The 25135-nt window shown below is 49.4% G+C and overlaps 1 protein-coding gene across 1 annotated transcript; it reads left to right on the forward strand.

Annotated features, from left to right (window-relative positions):
* The first annotated feature begins 4132 nt into the window (after window positions 1-4132).
* Window positions 4133-21678, forward strand: SLC35B4 (solute carrier family 35 member B4). Its single transcript, XM_055808276.1, has 10 exons — window positions 4133-4300; window positions 9205-9318; window positions 10349-10451; window positions 11861-11910; window positions 13093-13174; window positions 14608-14668; window positions 15459-15568; window positions 16354-16429; window positions 17397-17472; window positions 18320-21678. The coding sequence occupies exons 1-10, from the start codon at window positions 4224-4226 to the stop codon at window positions 18564-18566; spliced, it is 996 nt and encodes a 331-aa protein (XP_055664251.1). The 5' UTR covers window positions 4133-4223; the 3' UTR covers window positions 18567-21678.
* Window positions 21679-25135: the final 3457 nt, after the last annotated feature.

A 25135-nucleotide genomic window follows, 5' to 3' on the forward strand; every position in this document is an offset into this window, starting at 1 on the left:
TAGAGCGACAGGGCTGAGAAATCACTCTTGCTCATCAGATGCTTACACCGCCATCACTGGGTGTCCATATTTCAATACAGTGAAGGTGAATTAATTTTTAAATTACTTTTGAAGTGGCATTTTTAAAAATATGTAGAAGAATGGCTGCAGAAGTGTGGCCTTAGAATCTCTGAAGATCTGCACAATCCAGGCCTGGTATTAGAATAGGCCTGTAATCAGAATTGTACTGAAGCTGCTGTGCTGAAGTTAACAAGAAAGGTAGCCTTGAGCTATTCTTGAATCCTGAGACCAAGTAATTATGTTGTGCCAACAGGCTGTGGCTGTAACAAGATACAGCTGCTGGGAAAGCAGGTGCAGGGCCAAGAAAGATAGGGACCGGCATGGGAAAATAGGGACTAACAAACTACAAGGCTGAAGCACAGCAACACAATTAGCTCCATGGATAGAATGCTTATTTTAGTCATGATAATTAGGGGTGTGAGAACCGTGCGCGTTTAGAGACTACTAACCAATTGTATTTCTGCTTTACGAATATGCATGTGTATCGGTTCTATATAAGTAGTGTTAGAAACTAATAAAGTTGAGCAAGATGCGTAACTCATATTGAGCGTCTTCTTGATTCCAGCGAACCCTTCTTCCAACAAAAATATGTTTTTCTTCTTTTTTTCTGACATTATTTTGTCATTCATTTTGATTTTATAGAATTGATGTGAACTGAATTTTGAATGGATTTACTTTTTATTTTAATGGGAGTGAATTATACTATTAGATCTTAGATCTGTGATCAGCATCACTTCTGAATAACACACCAACCTGCAAACAAGGAGCTTGGCACATTAGTACAGCTTCACAGCTGGGATGAACCGAAAGACAAGTCCAGCAACTACATGTCTAGCCTCACATTGAGGTGACCTGGAAGTTTTTGCAGTGGCATGAGCCCCTGTCCCATAAAAATTAGACCATGAACTCAACAGACTGAGAACTTCCTTCAGCCAGACATTTCATCCCAGAATCCACCTAGTAGTTGTAACATTAAAAAGGATGCTAAGTACTCACTAGCCTGGACAAGTCTGCACTCCCAGAGGTGCCAGGCTACAATGAACAGCTCAAAACACTTGATGAGCTGACGTTTTGGTTTTACTGGTACACTGGAGAAGTTCAAAAGAAGCAATTTGTTCTGTGGCTTAATGCATTTAAGAACCAAGGTGTGGCACATTCATTGTGGCAGAAAAACAGCTTTGACCCCCCCTCCCTTTAAAAAACAAAGAAAGCAAATGAAAGGTGAAGAAGTGAGCACGCAAGGTAGCAAAAGCTTATTAGTGAAGGGAACAGAAAATATCGATCATTCTGACCCATGCAGCAGCTGAGGATGTGGAAGCAGGAAACCCTAGAGACATTACAAAGTGCCAGCCGTCCTAAGCAATCATCTTTCTTTGTCACTAATGAGTCGTGGTGCTTTTTAATAATATATAAACCATTTAAAAGGACTTGATGGGAAGACCGAGGGAAGTCAGTTCAAGCTTTTCTAGCTAGAGCAAGGTCAGAAAACACTGAAATGTTTTGTGAAATGGGGAAACAATCAACTTCTGCCAAATACAGGGCAAGTGCTCAGTAAAACTACTGGGGTTCCCAGGGGGTCTCCCAGACACTCGGACCCCCAAAGCATTATTTTCTGGCAGACCATCCTCCTAGAGGGTACGTCCCAAGCCAGAACTCCAGGAAACATCACAAGGGAGGCCCCAGATCCCTTGGGTGTGTGGTGCTGTTAGCAGAAACCACGGTGTTTCTATCTGCAGGCAAAGCCCACAAGGCACCCAAGAATTCCTGGGTGTCATTGCTATAGTTTCCAGGTGTTCAGCCATCACTCATGTAAGCCCTGAGGGCACATGTTCCAACCACCCTGGGTTTCCAGCCCCCTGGTAAGGAGTCTGGAACCCTAGGATCTCCAGCTTGGAGTCAAAGAGACTAGAAACTCTTGTAGTCATCAAAAGAAATGAGCAATCCTGGCAGTTTCACCCCTTTCATTGGCTGCTTTTAGCAGCAGGGAGGCTGCCAAGGCTGTCACGTTCCCTGAAGAGCTGGAAATCATAAAAAGAAGTGCTTCATTTTTGGACTAACCATAGTTCTTTGCAATGCATTAATGGGATTTCACACTTGCGGTATTCAAAGAAAAAAAAAAAAGATGTGGGTCTGATTCAGATCAAAATTTTAATTAGAGTGAAAAATTTCTACAGCATGGAAATCCCACTTTTTGATCACAGAGGGCTTTGACAGATACTCAGCAGGACTCTCCACACACCTTTAACACACTTCACACTAACTGATATGCAGCTATGCTAACAGCAGAAAACATGAATTGCTCCAACTGCAACGATGCAAAAGCACACTCTAGGACAGAGAGATAAGGAGTAACAGGGCAACAATACAATCTGATAGGGACAAGTAAAACTGAAGGTGCCATAGACATGGTATAAAGCCCTGTGGAAACTCCATGCGAGACCGCAGAGCCCACATGTTGGAGCAGGATCCTTGGAGTGGCTGGCTACTTTAATTCACATGTTTACCATGACTGACATGACACTGTCTTCATCCTGACAAGAGAAGCTAAAGTACCCAGTCATGAAGGCTGCTGGAAGGCAGCTGTGCAGAGAAGGACCTGGGAGTTCTGGTGGGCAGCAAATTGCCCCTCAGCCAGCAGTGTGCCCTTGGGGCCAAGAAGGCCCACGGGACCCTGAGAGGCACAAGGAGGAGCGTGGCCAGCAGGGCGAGGGAGGGGATCTCCCCCTCTGCTCTGCCCTGGTGAGGCCTCGTCCGGAGTGCTGTGTCCAGTGCTGGGCATCCCAGTTCCAGAGAGACAGGGCGCTGCTGGAGAGGGGCCAGCAGAGGCTGTGGAGATGATGAAGGAACTGCAGCATCTCCCTTCTGAGGAAAGGCTGAGGGAGCTGGGCCTGTTTAGCCTGAAGAAGAGAAGACTGAGAGGGGATCTTATCAGTGTCTACAAACACCTTAAGGGCCAGTGTCAAGAAGATGGAACCACACTTTTCAATGGTGCCCAGCAACAGGACAAGGGGCAATGGACATATATGGCAACACAGGGAGTTCCAGCTGAATATGAGGGAGAACTTCTTTACCTTGAGGGTGACAGAGCATGGGACCAGGCTGCCCAGCGAGGCTGTGGAGTCTCCTTCTCTGGGGACATTCAAAACCCGCCTGGACATGCCTCTGTGCAGCCTGCCCTGGGAGAGAGAACCTGCTTTAGCAGGGGCTGGACTAGGTGATCTCCAGAGGCCCCTTCTGACTCTGGCCATTCTGTGTGATTCTGTGTGCAATAAATGTATCACTGCAGATGGTGCTGGTGCAGCACCTCCAGGTGCAGTCTGTCCCCACATCAGTGACCCTCTCACCCAAACGCTCCACCTCCAGCATCGCAGTGCCCTTCTCTCCCAACTTGATGTGGGCAGAGTCATAGCCAGAAGTACCACCTCGTCCATTGCTCTGAACGGGTTATTTTCCCCTCCATAGCCCCCTGTGAAGCAGCAGGCGGCTGCTGGCGCTGTCAGACCCACATGGACCCCAAGCCACCCCACCACCACCATTTGGGCACCTTTTCCTCTCTTCTCCCCTTCCCAGACCCTTCTTGTAGCCCTCATCTCCTTCCAAGCACACAACTGCTTTTCAGACCCGGTTTTGCCGTCTCAGGATCCAGTGTTTCTGACACCATCATGGTGCCATTGACACGGGGCTTGCCTGGGGCCCGGACAGCATGGGAGGACCTCGCAGGAGGCTCCCCCACAGGCCTCAGGGAAGCTCGATTTCAGATCCAAGCGATAATTTCATTATCTAAACCCTAAACGGCAATTAGCGGTGGTGCCTCTGCAGGGAAACTGCGTCTGAGCTACCTCCCACCCGCCTCTTCTCACGCCAGCTCAGCGCCGGCTCCGGCGCCGCCATTACCGCCCCCCCGCGGAACTACAGCCCCCATCATGCCCCGCGGGGCGGGGCTGCCCGAGGCCGGCGGCGGGGGAGGCGCGCGGGCTGACGGGAGCTGTAGTCCCGGCCGTAGGGCCGCGGCGGTGTCGGTGAACGGGCGGCGGGCGGGGAGCGAACTACTGGCACCCGGGAGGAAGCGGGGGCGGAGGGGCCAGGGCTGGGAGCGGGGCCGCGGCCCGGGAGCGGGATGCGGTGGCGGCCCGGGAGGCCGCCTCGCTGCTTGGGGCGATACCATGCACCCGGCCGTGGCAGTGGGGCTGGTGTTCGGCGGCTGCTGCAGCAACGTGGTGTTCCTGGAGCTGCTGGCCAGGTGCGGGGCCGGGGAGAGGCTTTGGGGGCAGAAGGAGGGGTTAGGGGCAGGAATGGGATCGGGGGTCGGGTGAGAGTCCCCGGAGCAAGGGGCCGCGGGGTCCCCCCACCGGCTTCAGCATTTATGAGGGGAGCAAGTGGCAGCGGTGCCCAGGGGTTCTCCAGGAGACTGAGGGCTGGGGGGTGAGGGAGAATTTGGGGTGGTAGTGGGGCTGTCGGGGGGCCCTCGGAGCCTGCCGCCAGCCTGGGGCGGGCCCTTAGGGGGTCTGCGGCCCCGGCAGGGTGGCCGGCCCCCTTCACAGCTTGGGGGGCAGCCGCAGGTCCCAGGGGCTCCTCACCAAGGTGCCAAGAGGAGCCCGGGTGCGCATTGCCGGGGCCCTGGCCTTGTGTCGCCATCTGATGCATTTTGTGGGTTTTTGGGGGGCTGTCCCCCTCGGCTTGGGCCCAGTCTGGTCCTAGCGTGGGTCGCTTTGCTGTCCTGCCCAGGAACTGGGGTTTCCGCGTCTCTGCTGACACAGGGACCACCGCATCAGTCTGGCACTAAAGCATCCCCACCACCTCTGCTCTCTGGTCCCAATGCCTCGCACAAGTAACAGCTGAAACCCCAAGGAGAAAACGTGCAGGAGCTGGCTAGGGGTCCTCGGGGACAGCAGGCAGGGCCGAGGGAACTTCGTCTGTCTGGAAATACGATCTTCAGCGGCGTCACGTGGCTGCAGAGCCAACACAGTGAGGGTGAGGAGTCCCATATGGCACTCGGAGTGAAGGCGAATTGCCAGGCTGCAGAGAGAAGCAGGCTGATGTTTGGGGTATGTCCGAGCACTGCGTCACCTTCGTCGCCTTGATAGAGGAAGGCTGGTATGCCTTGGAAAAGGTGATGGTCTGTTGGTTTTGTTTCCCGAGCTGGTCAGCAAGCTGTGAAGGCAAAAGTGCTAGACCTGACTGGAAAAAAGCAGTAATTGAACTGGGTCTGTGTCTGCAATCATAGTAAGTCAGTGTGGAGCTGCACCCCTTGACCATTCAGTACTATGTTCACTTCAGTCATGCCTAGGCTTTCAAAAATAGTAGTTAAAACCTGTCCTTACTTCCTCCCTATCCATCATCATCCCAGATTGTTAAGAAAGAAAGGAAGCGCAAAAAGAGAGCCTGACTCTGTAAGCGGGCAGTGGGGATATTTGCTTCAAAGTGGGAGGCTAGGATGCAGGTTCCTTAACACAAGGTTGCACAATCACTCAGCAATCACTGGAGAAATCAAGGAGCAGTTCCTGGAGGAAGAGGCCTAGCGTGGTGAGTTGTTTTTCCTCTCTGGGATTGCTCTGACCTCTGCCTTTCCTGCCTGGCTTGTGCTGCAGCATCAGCAAGGGAGGAAGAATGGGCCCCTTTGAGGTGGAGAGAGCTTTGGATCTGGCTTCTTCCATTTGCTTGCTGCTAGGTTCATGTCTCCTCCAGCCAGACCTTAAAATGAAAGAGAGCCATTTGGCCCTATTCAAAGGCTGAATTAGCTGTCTAAACCCCAGAAGGGATTTTGAGCAGCAAATCCCAGAAGTCCAGTTGCAGACATCAAGGAAAAGCTGCTTTTCACACACAAGCTTCTCTTAAGCATTGTCCCTCATCCATTTTAGAAGTTCCACTGTTTCTGTGCCCCTCACTTACCTTGCTCCCCTTTGGTCCCTAAATTGGGGTTACACTGGTTGTTTCTTTGGGTCTTGGTGTTAGTTATGTGGAGGTAAAAGTCCCTTCTGAAGGTAAGGTGAATCTTCCCATAACAAGTGAAGTCTTGCAACAGGATCACAAGAAAAGGCAGTGACCAGACTGACAGTCTGGTGAGGAATAATAATGGTGATCGGAAGAAACTTGCTCAGGATTTATGAGGAAAGTGTAGAGGAATGAGAACTGTTTAGTCTAGAGATGCCCGAGGACAGACAAAAGACTATGAACTGTGGAGAATGGCTGTAGAGAAGAGGAGATAAATTTTATTGCTGGGTTCTGGAGGCAGAACAAGAAATAAAGGGCTTAAATTGCTGTGAAAGGGATGTAAAGCAGGCCAAACCCCCAGGTTTGCTCCCTCTCAGTGTTGCGAAGTGGGCTTGTAAAAGGGAGAGCAGGGAAGCTCCTTGTTAGAGGTTTTTGAGAGCAAGTTAACAATCCCTTGACTGAATAACAGAAGGAGACCTGGACAGGGCAAGAAATGCCATCCAGTTCATCCCATTTCCTCTGCCTGGAGCAACCCAACCTGTTCTGTTAGTGTCCTTTCCTAGTTGACCTGGGGAGGCCTGTCTTTGAGCCGTCATGCCAAAGCTCTGCATGTGATGTACATACAGGCCTGGTTAGAAAGCCTGTGATCTGCTTTTCACCTTCTGAAGCTGTGTCCTTGTGACGTGCCTTCTCTTTAAAAGCAGTTGAGGCTCTGCATGGTAGATACTGACCAGGTTTCTTCCCTGTGTTGTTCAAAATGGGAGGTTGCTCTCCTGCAGGGCCCATTGAAGGAATTCCTTATGAAACGTGGAGTCCTCTGCAGTGATGGGCAGAAATCTTCCTTGAAGTGATTTGGACGTGCTGAACTTAGTCTGAGTGCATCAACATGTCTGAACTGATGTGCAGAAATTGGGTTAGGCTGTGGTCCGCTGACATGACTGAGAGCCCCACTCTGGCTGTTTTATCCCACTGTTTGCTAGGGCTGCTAGAAGCTAACTGCCCAGGCAACTCCACCCTAGGAGGCAGGGGGACAACTGCATCATAGCGCTTCTTCATTGCTTCTGGAGGACTCTGTATCAGTTGGCTACACCTAAAGCAGATTTTTGGTTGATATATCTAGACTTCTTGTCACTTCTTTCAGGTCTGTTTAGTGTGTTAAGATTGTGAATCAAAGCCATGGGCAAATACAGCCTGAGGCGGGGGCTTGTTGTTTGTCTTATCAGTTGACACATAACCCTGTGTCAACACTTTACTGATAATGTGAGGTCATATGTAGAGCAAGTGACTGAATGCAAGGATTTGTGAACTGGGAGGAAACAAAGTAATACATGGAAACAGTCTTGGTTTATTCGAAATTTGCTTTGTATTACCCTACATAGACAACGCTTACAGTCCTTGGAGGCTGGCTTCTGTCTCTGGTTCAGTATCTCTTCCCCCAAGTAACTTTTGAAATTCTTAGCAGGGATTGAAGTCTCGTGAGCAATTAAGCTCTGAAAAATGTGAAAATTGGCAGGTAGGTAAAGGGGAGAGGCTCAGGCTAGTGCCTACCTTGTGGAAAATGCAGGGAGAAGGTGTCCTTTCCAGGTACTGTCTGGTGGCAGCCCATGTGCCAGCTCTGTATTAACCAGAGTGCTGCTGCTGCTTCTGAGAAGTCTGGGAATGGTGGTGTGCATGTGACAGAAGAGATTTTGGAGACCAGGCCTTTGTCTCTGCTATCCAGTGGACAGCTTGATTATTCCTGTTCTCCAGCGCATCTCTCGGCTTGCATTCTTCAGAATTGTGTCTAGACCCAGCCTCTACCTACTTGTGATGGCATGTTGTGTGAGCAAGCTGCAGGCTTGTGCAGCAGGGTGGGGATCAGGACTCTGCAGCTTACAGCTTCTCCATTAAGTCCTTGACCTCAGTTTCTGTCTTGCACAAGAGAAAGGGGAAGTACTTGCTCAAATTCCTTTGCCTCCTGCTGCAAATAACAGTGAGCTTTCTGATTATCTGACATGTCACGGCCGCCTCTGAGCCCAGAGCTGACTGTGTGCCTCCCAGAAAATCCTCTCCTGCTCCCTGTAAGCTTCTTAGGAAGGAGGCAGGGTCTGCAGCAGGCATGTCAGCTAGGAATGGGTGGGCAGTGTGCAGGGAGTGTTTGTTTAATGTTAGGCTGTTACAGGCTGTCTTGCCCTTGTGTATAATTTCTCTTCCCTCAGAATAAACATACAAGGTTGATTTGCTCCAAGGTGGTGTCATTTGTGCTACAGAAGTAGTGATAACTGCAGTGCCTGGGTCTGTCTGAGGGAACAAAGATGCTCAGCTAGGACAGTCTCTTTCAAGGTCAGACACTGTTTTGTGGCTTTCAATACCTTGTGGAGTTTGAAAACTTCAGTGCAAAGCATGTGTCAGATTAGCAAGCTCCCTGACTTGCCTGACTATCATGTGGCATTTAATGCCACAACCTTTTTGGTCTCCCATGATGAGTTGTTGTAGGTTCCTTCTTGAGCCTACAACCAACCTTTTTTTTTTTTTTTTTTGCTGGCATCCAGCAGACACAGGAGGGCAGAGAGCTAGAGCTTGCTGAGTAAATTGAAAGAGGTCTGAGCTCATGTTCACATGTTCTGGGGGTATAGGAAGAGTTATGGACACTGTGCCTTGCTCTGCAGACACAGACCTGACCTTGGCACTGACCTCATGCAGTGGAAGTAAGGGCTATTGGAAATCCTGTTGCCCTCCTCCTGGGTAGACTCATCATTTCACCTGGCCTCTTAACAAATACAGCAGCTTGTAGGTAGGGAGGGAGCCCTATCAAAACTACCTCCCCATGAGAAAGGGGGAGATCCAGCTTCAGTATGGTTGTTGGTACTTGATGTTGGTGATTCAGATCCTATACCCTGGTGGGATCTTCTACAGACCTGTAAGATGCAACCAATCTCCTCTTTCACTTCCTGACCCAATTCATCACATGGCCCATGATGGGGGTGGCTGCTCAATTCCTCCTTGGAAGTGTTTGAAGAAGGGATTGCTGCACATGTATCCACAAGCGCAGGGATATACCTGCAGGGAGGTGTATAACAAAGGCAACATGAGAACCTGAACAGATGAAGCAGTAAAGCCCCTCCAGGTTGATGCTCACTCTGGAATTATGAGCTGTGAGCCTCTTAGTGCAGCGCAATGCAGTGTCTGTTCTCCATGGTGTAGCTCTTATGCTTGTCTTTTCCATGCTTGCAGGCAGTTTCCAGGATGTGGGAACATAGTGACATTCTCCCAGTTCCTATTTATCGCGGTGGAAGGCTTTATCTTCGAAGCCAACTTTGGGAGGAAGAGGCCGGCCATACCAATAAGGTACAGTTGATCTGGCAGCTTTTGCTAGGCACAAATTGACTAGCTATCTCTTATCAAGAAGTGTTTAGTAAAGTGGTTTATCCACTTATCCTGTCTAAATTCCATCCATTCTGCAGCATTTGTGAAGCCACATTGAGAACCTGTCATACCTGATAAAATATGAACTCCTCATTTATTGAGAATTAATAGGAAATTGCTATCAGATATTTCTCTGTCCAAGAAACAGGACAGTATTTTGCATAGTTAAGTCTGCTGTGTTTGGAGAGCTTGCTGTCTCTCTGGGGCTTGGTGCAATGGGCATGGGAGGAAGAGGTTTACTGGAAACCCAGCCAAGTTCACATTTGCATTTCTCCATCAGGGCTGATCTTGTCCTGGCAATAACCTGGCATGTTTGTGGTCTCTTTCCTGGCACTCAGTGGCTGAAGTGAGGAGGTTTTGTGGAGTTCCTTAGCATACTGGCCCATAGCAAAACAGAGAGCTGTGCTGAGTGCTCAGGACAGAGATCCTCATGACAGAAAGCTGAGAGCAAGTTTTGTGCCATTCATGGCTGCATCACAGTGAGGAACGTCAGTTTGTGGAGGCTTTCTAGCTTTGGTGCAGAGCCATGGAGGTCTTCAGGCCTGGATTTGAATGGTTTCTCCTTCCACTCAGTACAGTGATGGCTGCTGGCAGAAATTGAATCTCCTCAAATCAAGCCTTGTCTTATGCCGGTGTCCTTAGGAGAGAGGGGTCTGAAGGAAGTCCATGCTAAAAGATCCCAGCTGGGGTATCCTCAGTTCCCCTTTGCTTCTGGGATTAGCACAAGCTGAACCAGAGCAGGTCAACCTGCTTCCTGTTCTAAGGACTTCCCTACTACATCCAAAGTGGATTAATCTTGTTAGTCCTTGTTACAGGCCCAGGAGCTAGGTAAGCTCCTGCTCAGCTTCAGACCTTTCCTTGCATCCCCAGACCTGTTCCCAGGGTGTCTCCCAGCATCCCAGGGAAGTACACACACAGCTGTCAGCTGTTTCTTTTTGTGTTTGTGTTTCAGGAACTATTTCATCATGGTGGCCATGTTCTTCACTGTCAGTGTGGTAAATAACTATGCTCTGAACTTAAATATCGCCATGCCACTGCACATGATCTTCAGATCAGTGAGTACTATCATACCATCCTCTTCCTCCTCGTGTGACATCCCTTCCCATCATCCCTGCAAGCACTGTCCCTGGCACATGTGTTCCACCATCATGTCTTTCCCTGAGGGCACCAAAACCCTGTGCAAATACTAAACTCCAGCTGCCTTTTGGGGAGAGCAACCTTGCTCTGAAAGCTCAGCTCCAGTTCTCACTTTCACAGTGTTGATCATTAAGTTTCAGCTTAATGGGCAGATGGGGAAACTGAGCCTGAAACAGACTTTGTATTTCCAAAGGTGGTAGGGAAGTAACAATATCAAAACCAAACCCAGACTCTGGCTGCCAGCCCTTGATGAACTGAATTGCTGGTCAAAGGGATCCAGCTTTCCCTTCCACCACACAGCTATGCCAAGTGGTTCATGTCCTAGTGTAGGTGTCTTGGTTAAACACCTCAGGTCAGAGAGCATGGATTTGGCCTAGTTCCACCTGCACTGTTACTGCATAGGTCTTTACTTTGGAAAATGCTATTAAAATGCATCTTCACTTATGTGTAGATGAGTGCCAGGCTGAAAGCATCTGTTAAAACCAAAGAAAAGGGAGCTCTAGCTGTTGAGAATAACAAATCGGCTGGATGGCAGCTGTTCTTCCACAACACATCATGGGGTTGAGATACCTTAAGTCAGGAGAGGTTAAAAAGAAGAAAAACAGACAACACTGTAGGACACCTGTCCTGCATTAACCATGAGGTTAAATTCTTGTAAGTTCTTGTATTGCAGCCCTGCAGTCAATCTATGGAGCCATACTCCTGTTCCCAATTTGAAACAAGGTGATTTGGCCACATTCTGGTCTGTAGCACACGTTGACTGTCAGGAATTGGGCAAAAAAAGGGGGAGGCCTGCTACTGCTACTGGCTAGAAGATCCTAGTAACCTGTTTGCCCCAGCATCCTTGTTCCCAAGCCACGCAGCTCAACTTCTCCTCTCCTTCTAGCTGAAGTGAGACTGATAGAATTATAGAATCATTTAGTCTGGAAAAGACCTTTAAGATCATTGAGTCCAACTGCAAACCTAACACTGCCAAGTCCAGCACTAAACCATGTCCCTGCGTGCCACATCTACATGTCTTTTAAATCCCTCCAGGGATGGTGACTCAACCAGTTTCCTGGGCAGCCTGTTCCAATGCTTGACAACCCTTCCAGTGAAGAAATTTTTCCTAATATCCAATCTAAACCTCCCCTGGTGCAACTTTAGGCCGTTTCCTCTCATCCCCACCCTGTCAGTCTCCCTGATCCTGTTCTGGTATTTCTGTTGGTGTTTTGGCATTAGTTGTATTAAATTTGTGATGTTTCTCTGGGGCAGACATCCCAGTCTGGGGAATTTTGTCATGCTGACCTTCTATTTTTGTTTTAATCCTTGCTATCTTCTTTCCCAGGGTTCTCTCATAGCAAGCATGGCTTTAGGTATCATCATTTTGAAGAAAAGGTAAATCACAAACCTTTTTCTTATATCATCAGGGAGTGCTCTGCCACTGACTTAATCCTGACTGGTGTTTAGTGCCTTCCCCTTTCCTCTTAAATATTCTTGTTTTACTAATAGAGAAACTGAGACACAGAGGTGTGCCTGGACTAGAGGCTGGAATACTTCCCTCTTCTGCATTTCCACCACCCCTCTCTCCTTCATTTAAGGCAACCATGGACTGAAAAGCCATGACTTCAGCCTTCTGTGTTCGCTCTTTTCTTTCCTGCAAGGCCAGTACTGACTGCTCCTGATGGATGGTTGTACTGGATCTGGCTGGAATGGAGTTCACTTTCTTCATAGCAGCCCATATGGTATTGTGTTTGCTATTTGTGGCAAAACCAGCAGTGATAGCACACTGAAGTTTGGGCTGTCGCTGCACAGTGCTTACACAGTGTCAAGGCTCTCTGTTTTTCCTACTCTGCCCCTCAGCAAGTAGGCTGGGGGTGGACAAGAAGCTGAGAGGGGATACAGTTGGGACAACTGACCCAAAATAGCCAAAGGGGTATTCTGTGCCATCTAATGGCATGCACTGCCATAGAAACCAGGGTAGAAAAAGAAAGGGGTTGGGTGGAGGTGGCTTCCAAGGTGGCCATACTTATGGGAGGTGGTGAGTGATTGCTTTTGCCTTGTTTTTGTGAGTTCCCCCCTGCCCCCCTGCCTTAAACTCTTTAGTTCAACCCACAGGTTTTCTCATTCTTGCTCGTCTAGTTCCGTTCCCATCCCGCGAGGCTGGGGGGATGGGCAGGTGGCTGTGTAGGTGCTTGGCTGCTGGCTGGGGTCAACTCACCACAGTGGGCAAAGACGTCAGGACTGGAGGGTCCTCCTGGCTGCTTGGGGTCTGGCTGTTGGACCAGTGTGGACACATCCCCTGTCACTCCATCACTATGCAGAGATCTGCGCTGGCTTTGATCTGAGAGGGATCCTTTGCCACAGGCAAGGAGATCTTGGTCCAAATGCTTCTTTTTTGTTGCAGTTGGATTAAGTTGGCCTTCCCTCCCAGCAATGTCCAGCGTTAGGTAATGGGTATGTGCCCATTACCCCCAAGTTCACACTGGTGTGACGGAGCAAAATGGAATGCAAGGGAGCAGGAGATGAACAGCTTGGGGGTGGGCTGGGTCACTGACATTTCTCTTCTCCCCCATGCAGATACAGTGTATCTAAATACACGTCCATAGCTCTGGTGTCCCTGGGGATCTTCACCTGCACTTTCATGTCTGCAAAGCAAGTGGTAAGGGTTGGAAAGGGCCTGAGGTCATAGCTGTGAACCTTATTGACAGGAGGAGCTGCTGTCAGCACCTTCATCAGTAATTCCCTTTGCCTGACTATTAATGGAAAGAAAAAATGTATCCTAGATCCAGATCTGCTCCCTGAAATCTCTTATTCCTGGTCTTATTTTTCTTTGGTTTGGAGGGAAGGGATGCACACCCATCCATGTGGTTTAACTTAATTACAGATGCCTTTAAACCTGTTAAGGTTGCTTTTTTGCTGAGAATAAGCCCTTTTTTTTTTTTTTTTTTTTTTTGCCACAGAGCTAACAACTAGAAGCTGTTTTCTCTTGCCCTTACTGTGATGTGTTGCAGTTAGGAGCAGGTGAATCTTAAACAAAACTCAAGGTTTTTTTATCTTAAGTCTTTGCTCTTTTTATCCCAGAAAAGATTGTCAGCTTTCAGGCTAGGTTTTTCCTGACCTGTTGTCATCCAATGTGACTTTCTGTGATCCTTGAAATAAAGTGCATGTATTTGGAGAACAGGAGGGAGTAAAGAAAATCCATGTGTATCACCACTTTGTGCTTTTCCTGGGTCAGTACCCATACCCACAGCCTGATCTTGTCAGATGAAGACAGAAACACGGCATAAAGTCGTGGTCAGGTGAAAACTAGTTGCACTTAATCCAGCTCTGAGAGGTTAGGAAATTAAACGGGGCTGTCAAACATCCAAGTCGCCCATCATTTAGTAGCTTTTTATACTTTCGGAATCTGTCTGAGGAAGGTCTGGGCTATGCAGCCTTGCTCTGTATTAATCCAGATAAACTCTCAGCAGGCATGGGGGGTTGATATAGTACAGACAGTTGTAGCAAAGGTGAGTAATCTAATTTGCTCTAAACCACAGTGAAAGACAGTTGAGCCAACAAATGCTACCTAGAGTTTTACCCTTGACTAACAGCATCTACAGGCCTGGTTTCCTCAATGTCTTGACCACAAGCCAGAGCCCTGGTTTTAGTACCTGACAGGGGCTTGGCCAGAGCCCTTGTTCTTTCCTGCACACTCACCTGTGAGATGGGTACGGAGGAGCCTGCTGACGGGCTGTCTTTGAGAGCTTTTTAAGTGGCATTGATTATTTTTGTGGTTGAAGAGTTTGGTGTCTCACCAAGCCAGGGCATTTCTTTTAGACAAACTACTTTCTTGATCAGACATTTACACTTTTTTGCACTTTTTGCTGAAATCTAGTGTGTTCCCTGAAGCAGAGTGGAAAGCAACTGTAATTCCTACCACCTCTGTTCAGCTAGGGAAGCAACTCTGGAGAATGTGAGACTTTGGGCAGTCTTTGCTTTATGGGCTTGCTTGGAACACGACACACAAACCAAGAGGGAGGTACAGGCAGGTCCAAATTAGCTGCAGGGACACGTAGCTCATGGTGACTGTGTTGTGTCTCCCTCCACCAGGCATCTGACTCCAGCTTAAATGAAGAGGATGGACTCCAGGTTTTCTTGTGGTGGCTGCTAGGTATGTGAGTGCCACATTTCCAGCTGACTTTGCTGGGATACTGGCAAGACTTGGCTCTTTGACATTCTTGGCCATGTGGGTTGTACAAAGCAGACTGTGGTGGGAGTCCCTGTGCTGAAGTTAAGTTGTGCTGAGCATCTGTTGGATGTTGATTTGTGAAGAATGGGGTTTTGTGGCACTTATTAGCAGCTTTGAGCAAGGAGACATTCTTCATTTGGCCAGAAGGTTAAATACAGCACCTAAGGGGTTTCTGCAGGGTAGTGGCTTGGTGACAGAATGAGACTGCAGTCATGCACATTTTCAGATATCTTCTTGATTTCTCTTTGCAAAAGCAGCCCTGCCTGCTATGGGATGGTGGGATATACTGCAGAGAGGGAGAAGGGCTGTAACTGGTTCAGGTGATCATTCAGCACAATATTTCATGGAGGAGTCTTCAAAGTCTGGCACTTGAGTCTGTTTTTGTACCTCCAGCCTAGGTCTGTTGGTGGCTTTTTGGGGAATGTGGGACTGATACATTGTCAGTAGCAGCAAATGACTCTGTCCCTGGTATCCCACCAACTCTGTTTGCCAGGGCTGAGTCTCTTTTTATGAGGTGTTCTTTTCAGAAGTCTCTTGGCGTCTTAGCCTTTGTAATAAGATACCTGTGTCCCCAAGACCATTATCAGTTTTCTTACCAAGCCTGGATGTTTTACCTTTTATCACTGAAATCTGAATTGTGTGAGTCTTTAAGCTGGTTGACTTGAGCTATGCCATGCTTGAGCAGTGTTGCAAGGCTGTGCTTCTGTTCCAGGTATTGCTGCACTCACCTTCGCCCTCCTCATGTCTGCCAGGATGGGGATTTTCCAGGAGATGCTGTACAAGCAGTTTGGGAAGCACTCCAAAGAGGCCCTTTTTTACAATGTAAGCCACTGTCTCTTTTTCTGTTGCTTTTACTGGGCCGATAGAACTGCTAAGAGTGTCCCGTCCCCTCCTACCCTGTACTCTGCACAAATCCAAAGGATCACACACTGCGAGGCTGGAGCAGTGAAGAGTGTGCTCTCATCCATATCATAGAATCACAGAATGGTTTGGGTTGGAAGGGACCTTAAAGATCATCTAGTTCCAGCCCCCTGCCAGGGGCACAGACACCTGGACCTACCCTGCAGCCCCTGACCTGCACATTATCTATGCTGTAAACCCTCAATTTTTTCCAGAAGACTGTCTCATCTTCAGTTCTCAAGCTCCTTGGGAGGAAAGAGTCTGATCAAGCTCAGGATAGTCCATCTATATATATAGTAATGTATATATATTGTATTATAGAATCATAGAATGATAGGATGGTTTAGGTTGGAAGAGACCTTAAAGACCATCTAGTTCCAGCCCCCTGCCAGGGGCAGGGACACCTTCCACTAGACCAGGTTGCTCCAAGCCCCGTCCAGCCTGGCCTTGAGCACCCCCAGGGATGGGGCAGCCACAGCTTCTCTGGGCAGCCTCTGCCAGCGCCTCACCACCCTCATAGTAAAGAGTTTCTTCCTAATATCTAATCTAACTCTGTCCTTTTTCAGCCTAAAAGCATTCCCCCTTGTCCTGTTGCTACAGGCCCCACTAAAAAGTCTGTCCACACATGTGTGAGGCTGATTTCCCAGAATGAGAAGTGGGTGTGTTCACATAATCTGTTAACATCAAGTCTTTACTTTTCTCTCCAGCATGCATTACCACTCCCTGGATTTCTCCTCCTTGCCCCAAACATCTACCAGCATGCAGTCCTCTTCAGCCAGTCTGGTAAGTGTTGCACAGATGGATCCTTGCTCTCGTACCTTTCTGTCCTCTGGAATATGCCGTAGGAATCTTTCAGTCTAGCAGCTGTGTACGTCAGACTGTTGTCTTGGGATATTCAAGCCCTTTGAATTTTCAAGTTTGATAGGAAGCCAAAAAAACCCCTCACTGTCTTGAGTACATTGTCCAGCTTTTTCCCTGTGGTGGGCCAAATGCCAGCAGGCTTGGAGAAGTGGTGATTGCTGGCTGCTGAGAGCCTGGCCATGGGCAGCTGAACATTCAGCTGGTGCCACAGCATCTCACAAAGCTAAGCCATGAGTTACTGTCTGGATCACTGTGAGTAAAGCCCAAGCTTCTCACTAATGCATATGCATACACCTGTTGGGTCCAGCCAGATTGTGCATCTGTCCACCTTGAGCTATACATCTGCTTAAGTTTTAATAGTAAAATTCAGGCTTTTCAGTGCCAGCAAGCTTCCTATATCCCCGATCTTGAAACTGCGTGGATCTTTGCTGAGTAGGTTTGCTGGTTCTCTAATCTCCTCTGGGTAGGGGGATTGTTTGCATGTGTAGATTGCTTTAACCTGTTCATTAATATCATTGCAAAATATTTCTATCTCAATTAATAATAGGGCAGCCCTGACACAAGAAAGCAAGACAGAGCTTTTCTTTTAATGTCTTTTTCCTTAGCTTACTTCTTCCTCCATCTTCCTTTCTTCCCTACAGAAGTCCAAGCAGAAACATCTGCAAACTCTCTTGTATTTGTCATTTACCACAGTAAGAAGAAGAAAACTGTCCATTTAGAGCAAAATGAAAATGTGCCCACATCTCAGTCTGCCTAATGCAGCAATGGCCTGCTGAAGTTGCAGTGTATCCCAGATCATGGTCAATCCTGGGCAGGAGAGACACCTCTCCTTGCATCATCTTTAAGCAGTAGCAGGGCAGTGACCTTGCTCTGTCCTTTCTCCCCACAGAGCTGTTCCAGGTCCCAGTGATCGGCCTGACCCTGCCAATCATGTGGTTCTACCTCCTCATGAATGTTGTCACTCAGTATCCTTTCAAAGCTCAGTAGAGACATGCCACAGAGGTGGCAGTGGGGCGGGAGAGGAGGAATGGAGTGGGGGTGCTGAGTCCATCGAGTCTTTTCTGCATTTGGGAGGTATTTGTGTAATTTGGAAAATAGAGTGGAATTTAACCTGGAGCTTACAATTTTTCCAGTGTGGCCAAAATCTGCCACCACCTCCCCAGGCACAGGCTGGCTGGTATAAACTCACAGCAGTTTTGCTAGCCAGCTCTGGTTAGAAGGGACCGGTTGGGAGCTATTTGTAATATATCAATGTGTAGAGTCTTCCAGGCAGAGATGAGAGGTCTGAAGTCTGACGAAGCTGAGATGCCCTCAAGAAAAGGACCCTTCTGTCCAAGTCCCTCTTACCATTTTCCTCTCACTGTTGAGAGCACTGTGCCCTGTTGCTGCTCATGCTTTTCCATGAAACCCCCTTGTTTAATCTGACTTTCCCATGCCCCCTTGGAGGGGAAAGTGGACTTCTGCTGGGTATAGATGGAGAAGTCTGATTTTAGCTTCCCTTGGCTCCATGGCAGGGGCTGTAAACCCTGCATGCCATTAACCTTTTGCCAACGCATCGGCCCCAGCTGCTGTAGTGACATAGTTTTGCTGTCCCAGAGGAGGGTTGGGGGGAGTCTGGGAGATTTGGGATGTCCCTGGGGTTTGTAGTGAAGATGTTCATAGCTGTAGAAATGCTGATTTGAGGAGAAGGGAATTTTATTCCCTCTGTAACCAGACTGGGGCTATCCATTGCCTAGTCTTTTTCATTCCTGAAGGTTTTCCCAGGTGTCCTCCCTCTTCAGCCCTAATGTCCCCTTACCTCTGCCCACCCAGATATGTCTGCATCCGAGGTGTTTTCATCCTCACCACAGAGTGCACCTCCCTCACTGTCACACTGGTGGTGACACTGCGCAAGTTCGTCAGCCTCATCTTCTCCATCCTCTACTTTCACAACCCCTTTACAGCCTGGCATTGGCTAGGCACCGCCTTTGTCTTTGTAGGGACTCTCATGTACACGGAGGTGTGGAACAGCCTCGGGCCCTTCCTGGCCCGCTGGAGGAAGAGGCCAAAGGAGGACTAACAGCCGAGGACACTGCAGGGACCTTTTTATTGTTTTATAGAGCAGAGCAGCAGGGAATCCCCCAGAGGGAGGTTGTTTTAATAACACAGGGGAGGTGTTCACTGTGCCAAGCCTCCTGGGGAAATGTGGAGCCTCCACTGGGAACCTCTCTGAAATGGATCATGGAGAGGCGATACCGTTATTTTTGCAAGGTTGCATTTTTTTATGCAAGCCCTTTTTCTTCCAACATTTCTCCCTGTTTTTTTCATTTGAATAACCCTTTTAAAGTGATGTAAAAGCTGAACCAGTTCTCTGTTAGGAGCCCAACCTTGTTGTGGTGCTGTTGTCCGCTCCTCCTGGCTTTGGTGAGCTGGACCCTGAGCCTGTTTGGTGCCGTCCTTTAATGTCCAGGTGGCCATTGCAGGTGGCTGAGCCCTGGCGAGCGGCTGTTTGTGCAGCAGGTTGTTACTTACACTGGGAATGTCAGGCCTGGCTGTTAACCTGAGCCCTTGTTGCCTGATCCTACCACTTGTGCTGGGAGGGTGTTGGATACACTTGTGGCTTAGAGCCTTCTAGTCTGCCCAGTAGATCCTCCGCTGGGGATTGGTTAAGGGGGCTTATTTCCAAGCCACCAAGCCTCCCTACCAGTAGCAGGGCCTAGTTGGGAGCCTGAGGAAACCAAAAAAGGGTGATGCTAAGGGGACAAAGTGCCACTGTGTCACCTTCACAACCTTCTCAGAGAGACAGTGAAGGGCTGTTGAGGCTTTGCTGAGTCCTCAGATGTTGCCCTGATACTTCACCAGCTGGAGGGTATCGTGGGTTCTTCCTGCTTTGGTTAGATCCCCAGCGCAAGACACTTTTCAGTTGCTTCCTACTTTTTCCCTCATCTCGAGCATGTTTGGTGGGCTTCGTTACCAGCAAGTTGGCTGTGACGGACTGCGCTGAGCTCCCAGTGCACCTGTGGTCCCCTGGCCTCCAGCCCAACCTCAGGGTTCAAATGATGCCAAGAATCTCAAGAAGGGCCAGTACAGCTGAGCTGCTGGGAGGGACTGGTTTTACTGTCCTTTCACCCATTTCTTTTCTTCTCCCACCCCTTGGCATCAGCTTTGCTCATGGCATTTCTGTCAGTGTCCCTTAGTTTCACCCCTCTGCTGGGGCCAGAGTGGGCTGCAGGAGCTCTGGGTGTGTGCCCCCATGTGTGCAGGCAATGTGTGTCCCACAGCAAGATGAGGAGCAGCAGTCACAGCTCTTCTAGGAGCTGCTCAGTGTTGAGCAGAGCAAGGGTTAGTGCGCAGCCTTGTCTTGGTCTTGGAGCAGCAGGGAGCACTGTTTTGTGTTGCCTCCGTTTTCCTGGAGCACCTTGTTTGCATCATCATGATACTGTCCCTGCTCAGCCTTGATAATTAAGGCATCCAGCAATGTCAACCTGATTCACATCAGGCTTGGCCAGGTAAGGACTGTACTCAATTATTCCTGTACCCAATGTCCCAATGGCTTCCAGCCTTGGTATTTACAACCCCTCCAGCATTAAAGCTGTGCTTGTGGTGGGTTAACCCCAGCTGGCAGCGAAGCACCACATGGCTGCTCGCTCACTGTCCCCTGCAGTGAGTGGGTAGGTAGAGCAAATCCAAGAAAATTTGTGAGTAGAGGTAAAGATGGTTTAATAGCAATGGAAAGAGGAAGGGAAAAAACCCCCAAGTGATGCAAAGGCAACCACTCGCCATCTCCCACTGTTAGACCTGTGCCCAGCTAGTCCCTGAGCATGTTTGCCATTCCAAAAACCTCCCCTCTGTTTTGAGTGCTGATTTTAACTATTGGCTGTCTTGGATATGCCCCTTCCCAGCTTCTCACCCACCCATGGTCTAATCGTTGGTGGGGAGCAGACTGGGAAAAAAGGGAAAGCCTTGATGCTGTGCAAGTGCTGAAACTCTGGTGTGTTGTCAGCACTGTTTTAGCCACAAATCCAAAACCCGGGGGCTGCTATGGAAAAAGTTAACTCCATCCTAGCCAGGGCCAGTATGATGCCAATGGGACCTGCAGCTCACTCCTTCCTGATATGCTGAAGGTTTGGGTCTTTTCCTTCTGGTTTTGATTTTCCCTGAGCCTGAAAACCCTCTTGTATTTTGAATGTCAGACATGGGATGTTTCCCAGGATTTTGTAGGTGGGGAGACTTTCCCAACAGCTGCCCTAGCACCTAGTGCAGGTCAGCTCTCACTTCCAGCTGTTTGCGCAGGCTCCAGGAAGTACCCAGAGAGAGGTAAAACATTTATCCCTCATCTTGGTCTTCAAAGCTATTTACACAGAGCTTCAGCTGAGACAGGGAGGTAGAGGAAGGCAACAACAAATTCAACGCAAAAGCATCAGGGACACCGAGTAACTGGTGGGGTTCATCAAAATTTAAAACAGATGAGTCTTAATGCCAGGCTTAAGGTAGAAGCCACACTCGTGGGTGGGCTGCAGGAGCTGTAACGCGGTGGTTGCTGTAGGCTGGGCTGGGGATTTAGAAGAGCAATAGCTGTGCGGGTGCCTGAGTGAGTGTAACATACTGTACATAGACTACTTGCTAGGTTGCTCTTTGTATCAAGGAAGTTGCATGTTGTCTCCAGTTTCTGTGTGATGCTGGTAGGTTTGAGGATGTTTGGATTTCTCTTTTTTTTTTTTTAAACTTGTGTTCTTACTTGGTCTTCACTTGAACCAGGTGTCAACGATGGGCTATTATTTGTTGTTGTCAGGGGTATTTTTTTAACTTTACAGTGTGATCTGTGTGTTTCTGAATATTTATAGTTGTTACAGTATTGCAGAAGTGGCAGCAATTCCCTTCCTGCTCTAGGAGAGCGGGTGAGCTTGCCTAGTTATGAGATGGAGGCAAGGTCCATGCCAAAACTAGTATTTGAATCCAGGGCTGCCCACCAAAATGGGGCTACTGATTTGTTTGGTTTTAATGTTTGCTGTAGAGATGATAGCACAGATTTTTTAGCAGAGGCTGGAAAAGTGGGTGAGGCAAAATACTTTTTGATCAGTGCTCTGGATTTGCAGAGCTTTTGGGTTGTCTGGTTGGGTTTAGGGTGGTATTTTTGTTGTTTGTTTTTTTTTTTTTTTTAACTAAAATAAATATGTATCCTCTTCAGAGTATGTCGGTCTTGTTTCTCCTTTCACACTTTGCTACTGGTAATCAGCTGCTGGTGACTGGAAAGTTAATGGGGCTCTGAAATGAACACACACCTTCTCCTGCCTTTAACATGAGAGAAGGTAGGAAAGACTCAGCCTTCCTGGGGTTTGAGGGACAGACCCAACCATCTCCCTCCCCTGCCTCCGCTGAAACACCTGGCAGCACTGCAGAGCCCCCCCTTGAATGCCAGCACCCCCAGTTCTCACCAGCCGTGCTGGCTGGGGTAACCAGGGGACTGGAGCCAAAGCTCCTGTAGGCCTTGGTGATACTGCCAAGCAACGCTAGGCTCTCCTACCCAGACAGCGTGTGCCCGGCTGCTGTGCTGCAGCCCAGGTTATCCTCTGCTGCCGTGAAGTGAGAAGCTGCTTTCCTCAGATCCCACGTGCTCCTCTTCTCCTCATTCACAGTGGCAGATGGCGAGCGCACGAGGCACATGCAGCTAAAGCAACAATAAGCTGCAGGCCTGCAGTGCTGGCACACTCACTGGAGTGGCTGTTTCCCTCTCTTTCTGCAGCACTAAGCCAGGACCACCTGCCTTGTCCCGCCCTCTCAGCTGTAGTTCCTACTAAAGGGGTATTGAACCACAGCCTGGGGGGATGTGGGAGGTGTAGGAAGGCAAGAGAAGTGAAGGCTGGCCTAGGAGAGGCTCCTCTTTAGTTGCACTTATAATAAATGATGCCAAGTAACATGCTGCAGATGGTCTCTAATTGCACCCAGGTGGGTAAGTTGGGCAGCCAAGGTACCTGACAGCACCCACAGGGGTTGGGGGCCTGGCCTAGAGCAGTGGTCTGAGCGTGAAGCAGTTGGTACTGAGGAAAAACCATCAGGATATGGGGTCCCCAAGCAAAACTCAACAGTTGCTTTCAACTCCCAGTTTCTGGAAATCCCATCCATGCAGCACAGACCACTGCTTTGCTCACCCTGTGTTATCCCAGGAGAGGTTCAAAATGGGGAATGAAGCCTCCTGGCATCAGTGTTTAACCATTAACTTTGAGCTGAGTGGTCCAGCTTCCCACATGGGACCTGGTTTTAAAAAGAAAAAAAGCAAAAAATGAATTGATTACTGTGGTCTTTCCAGACCCTAGTGATGTCTCACTGCAAAAACAGCAACGTGGCATTAAAATCCTGGCCATCGCTTTACATTTAACACACCTTTACACCTTCCCCATCTCAGATTTTTAATGGGCATATAAGTCTCCAGCAGTTACCAAGTATATATATATTTAATTTAACAAATCGTCTTTCCCCAGACCCTGGCAGCCATTTGTTTAATAAATCCTCAATTGGCCAGGGTTCTGCTTTCATCAGCTTGGAGATTTCTGTTCAAAATCTTTCACCTTTCATTAAATCTGGGCGGGTGTTTATTAATGCTTTCAATCTTTCCTCAGGATCTCACAGCCTGGCTTACCCCGGTGGGTCGGAGAGAAACGAGGGTGGGGTTTTTTTATTGAAGTGAGAGGGAAAGCCTTGAACTCCTTTGGGAAACATGATGAAATCCTTGTCACTTCTAAGGTGTAAAAAACTTGCTCCTGCCACTAAACTAAATGAGAGGGGCAGGAGAGGGATAAAGATGTCTCCCTAAATCACTTGGAGCCACACAGTTAATTTCTGTTCAGCGTCTTTCATTATAGTGATCATAAATCAGCAGCTGGAGCCAAAGGGCAAGAAGGTGAGATTTATTGATGGGGGAAATTTGGGAGGGGAAGAGCTCAGAGGATACAGAGCCATTTATTTTGCCTCCAGCATGGCCCAGGCTCAATGTCTGTGCTGGCACCCTTGCTTCTTTGAAAGCTCTCCAAAGTTTGCTGGAAATTTTTAGTATTTATTATTATTTTTCCACTTCCATACAGCTATAACTAGTTTGCTTTCACCCTTCACCCCCTCCTCTCTCCCTGAGCAGCTAGAAGATGGAAGGAGCTCTGCGCAGCACATCAGTACAGTTAATTTATCCCTTTCTGGCCTGAGAAGGAGAAGGCAAAGCAGGAACATCCATTATAGAATCATTTAGGTTGGCAAAGACCTTTAAAATCATCAAGTCCAATCACAAACACGGTACTGCCAAGTATACCGCTAAACCATATCACTAATCACCACATCTCTGCATTTTTTTAAATCCCTCCAAGGATGGTGACTCCACCACCTCCCTGGGCAGCCTGTTCCAGTGCTTGACACCTTTTTCGGTGAAGAAAATTTTTCTCATACCCAATATAAATCTCCCTGGCACAACTTGAGGCTGTTTCCTCTCATCCTGTTGCTTGTTATCTGGGAGAAGAGACCGACCCCCACCTCGCTGCAACCCCCTTTCAGGCAGCTGTAGGGAGCCACCAGGTGCCCCTGAGCCCCCCCTCTCCAGGCTGACCCCCCCAGCTCCCCCCGCCGCCCCCCCCCCAGCCCCTGCCCCAGCCCCTGCCCCAGCCCCTGCCCGGCTCTGGACACGCTCCAGCCCCTCTGCGTCCCCCCTGCCCTGAGGGGCCCGACCCTGAGCCCAGGCCCCGAGGGGCGGCCGCACCGGTGCCCAGCACAGGGGGACGGGCACTGCCCCGGCCCTGCCGGCCACAGCGCTTCTGACAGCGGCCAGGGCGCTGCTGGCCCCCTTGGCCACCTGGGCACGCTGGGGGCTCCTGCCCAGCGGCTGTGCCCAGCCCCCCCGGCCCTTTCCCCCGGGCAGTTCCCAGCCCCCTGCCCCCAGCCCGCAGCTGCCGGGGGCTGCTGTGCCCCACGGGCAGGGCCCGGCACTGAGCCCCGCTGCCCCTCACACCACTGGCCTCGGCCCCTCGGCCCGCCTGCCCAGAGCCCCCGCAGAGCCCCCTGCCCCCCGGCACGGCAGCGCTGCCCCCAGCTGGGTGTCATCTGCAAACCGACTGAGGGTGCACTCAATCCCCTCGTCCAGATCGTCGATAAAGATATCAAACATGACCGGCCCCAGCACAGAGCCCCGGGGAACACCGCCTGTGACCAGCCGCCGGCTGGATGTAACCGCATTCCCCCCAACCCTTTGGGCCCGGCCATCCAGCCAGCTTTTTACCCAGCAAAGGGTACACCTGTCCAAGCCATGAGCAGCAAGAAGCCACACAGCCCTGTTTCCCATGAAAGAGGTGCTGGGAAGAGGCAAGTGACCACCTCTGCTGGGAAGATGCCCGTGGCTGTGCATGCAAAGACAAGGGTGGGAACAGCCCCTGGGCTGGTAAGCTTGGTCCCCTCGGAGGGCAAAAAGCAGATGCTTGCCAAAGCATGACACAGCAGTGATACTTCACCTATTGCAGAGAAAGTGGGCATTGCAGATGGACCTAAAAAAGTAGAGGTGTCTTCCATCAGGACAGGAAGGAGGGCAGGAAGCAGTGCCTGAAGCATGGCTGCTGCTATGCTGGCAGCTGCTTCAACCCTTAGAAGAAACACCTTCCATTAGCCAAGACTGCTGGC

This window comes from Falco peregrinus, chromosome 6 (genome assembly GCF_023634155.1).
Source record: "Falco peregrinus isolate bFalPer1 chromosome 6, bFalPer1.pri, whole genome shotgun sequence".
Classification (NCBI taxonomy): Eukaryota; Metazoa; Chordata; class Aves; order Falconiformes; family Falconidae; genus Falco; species Falco peregrinus.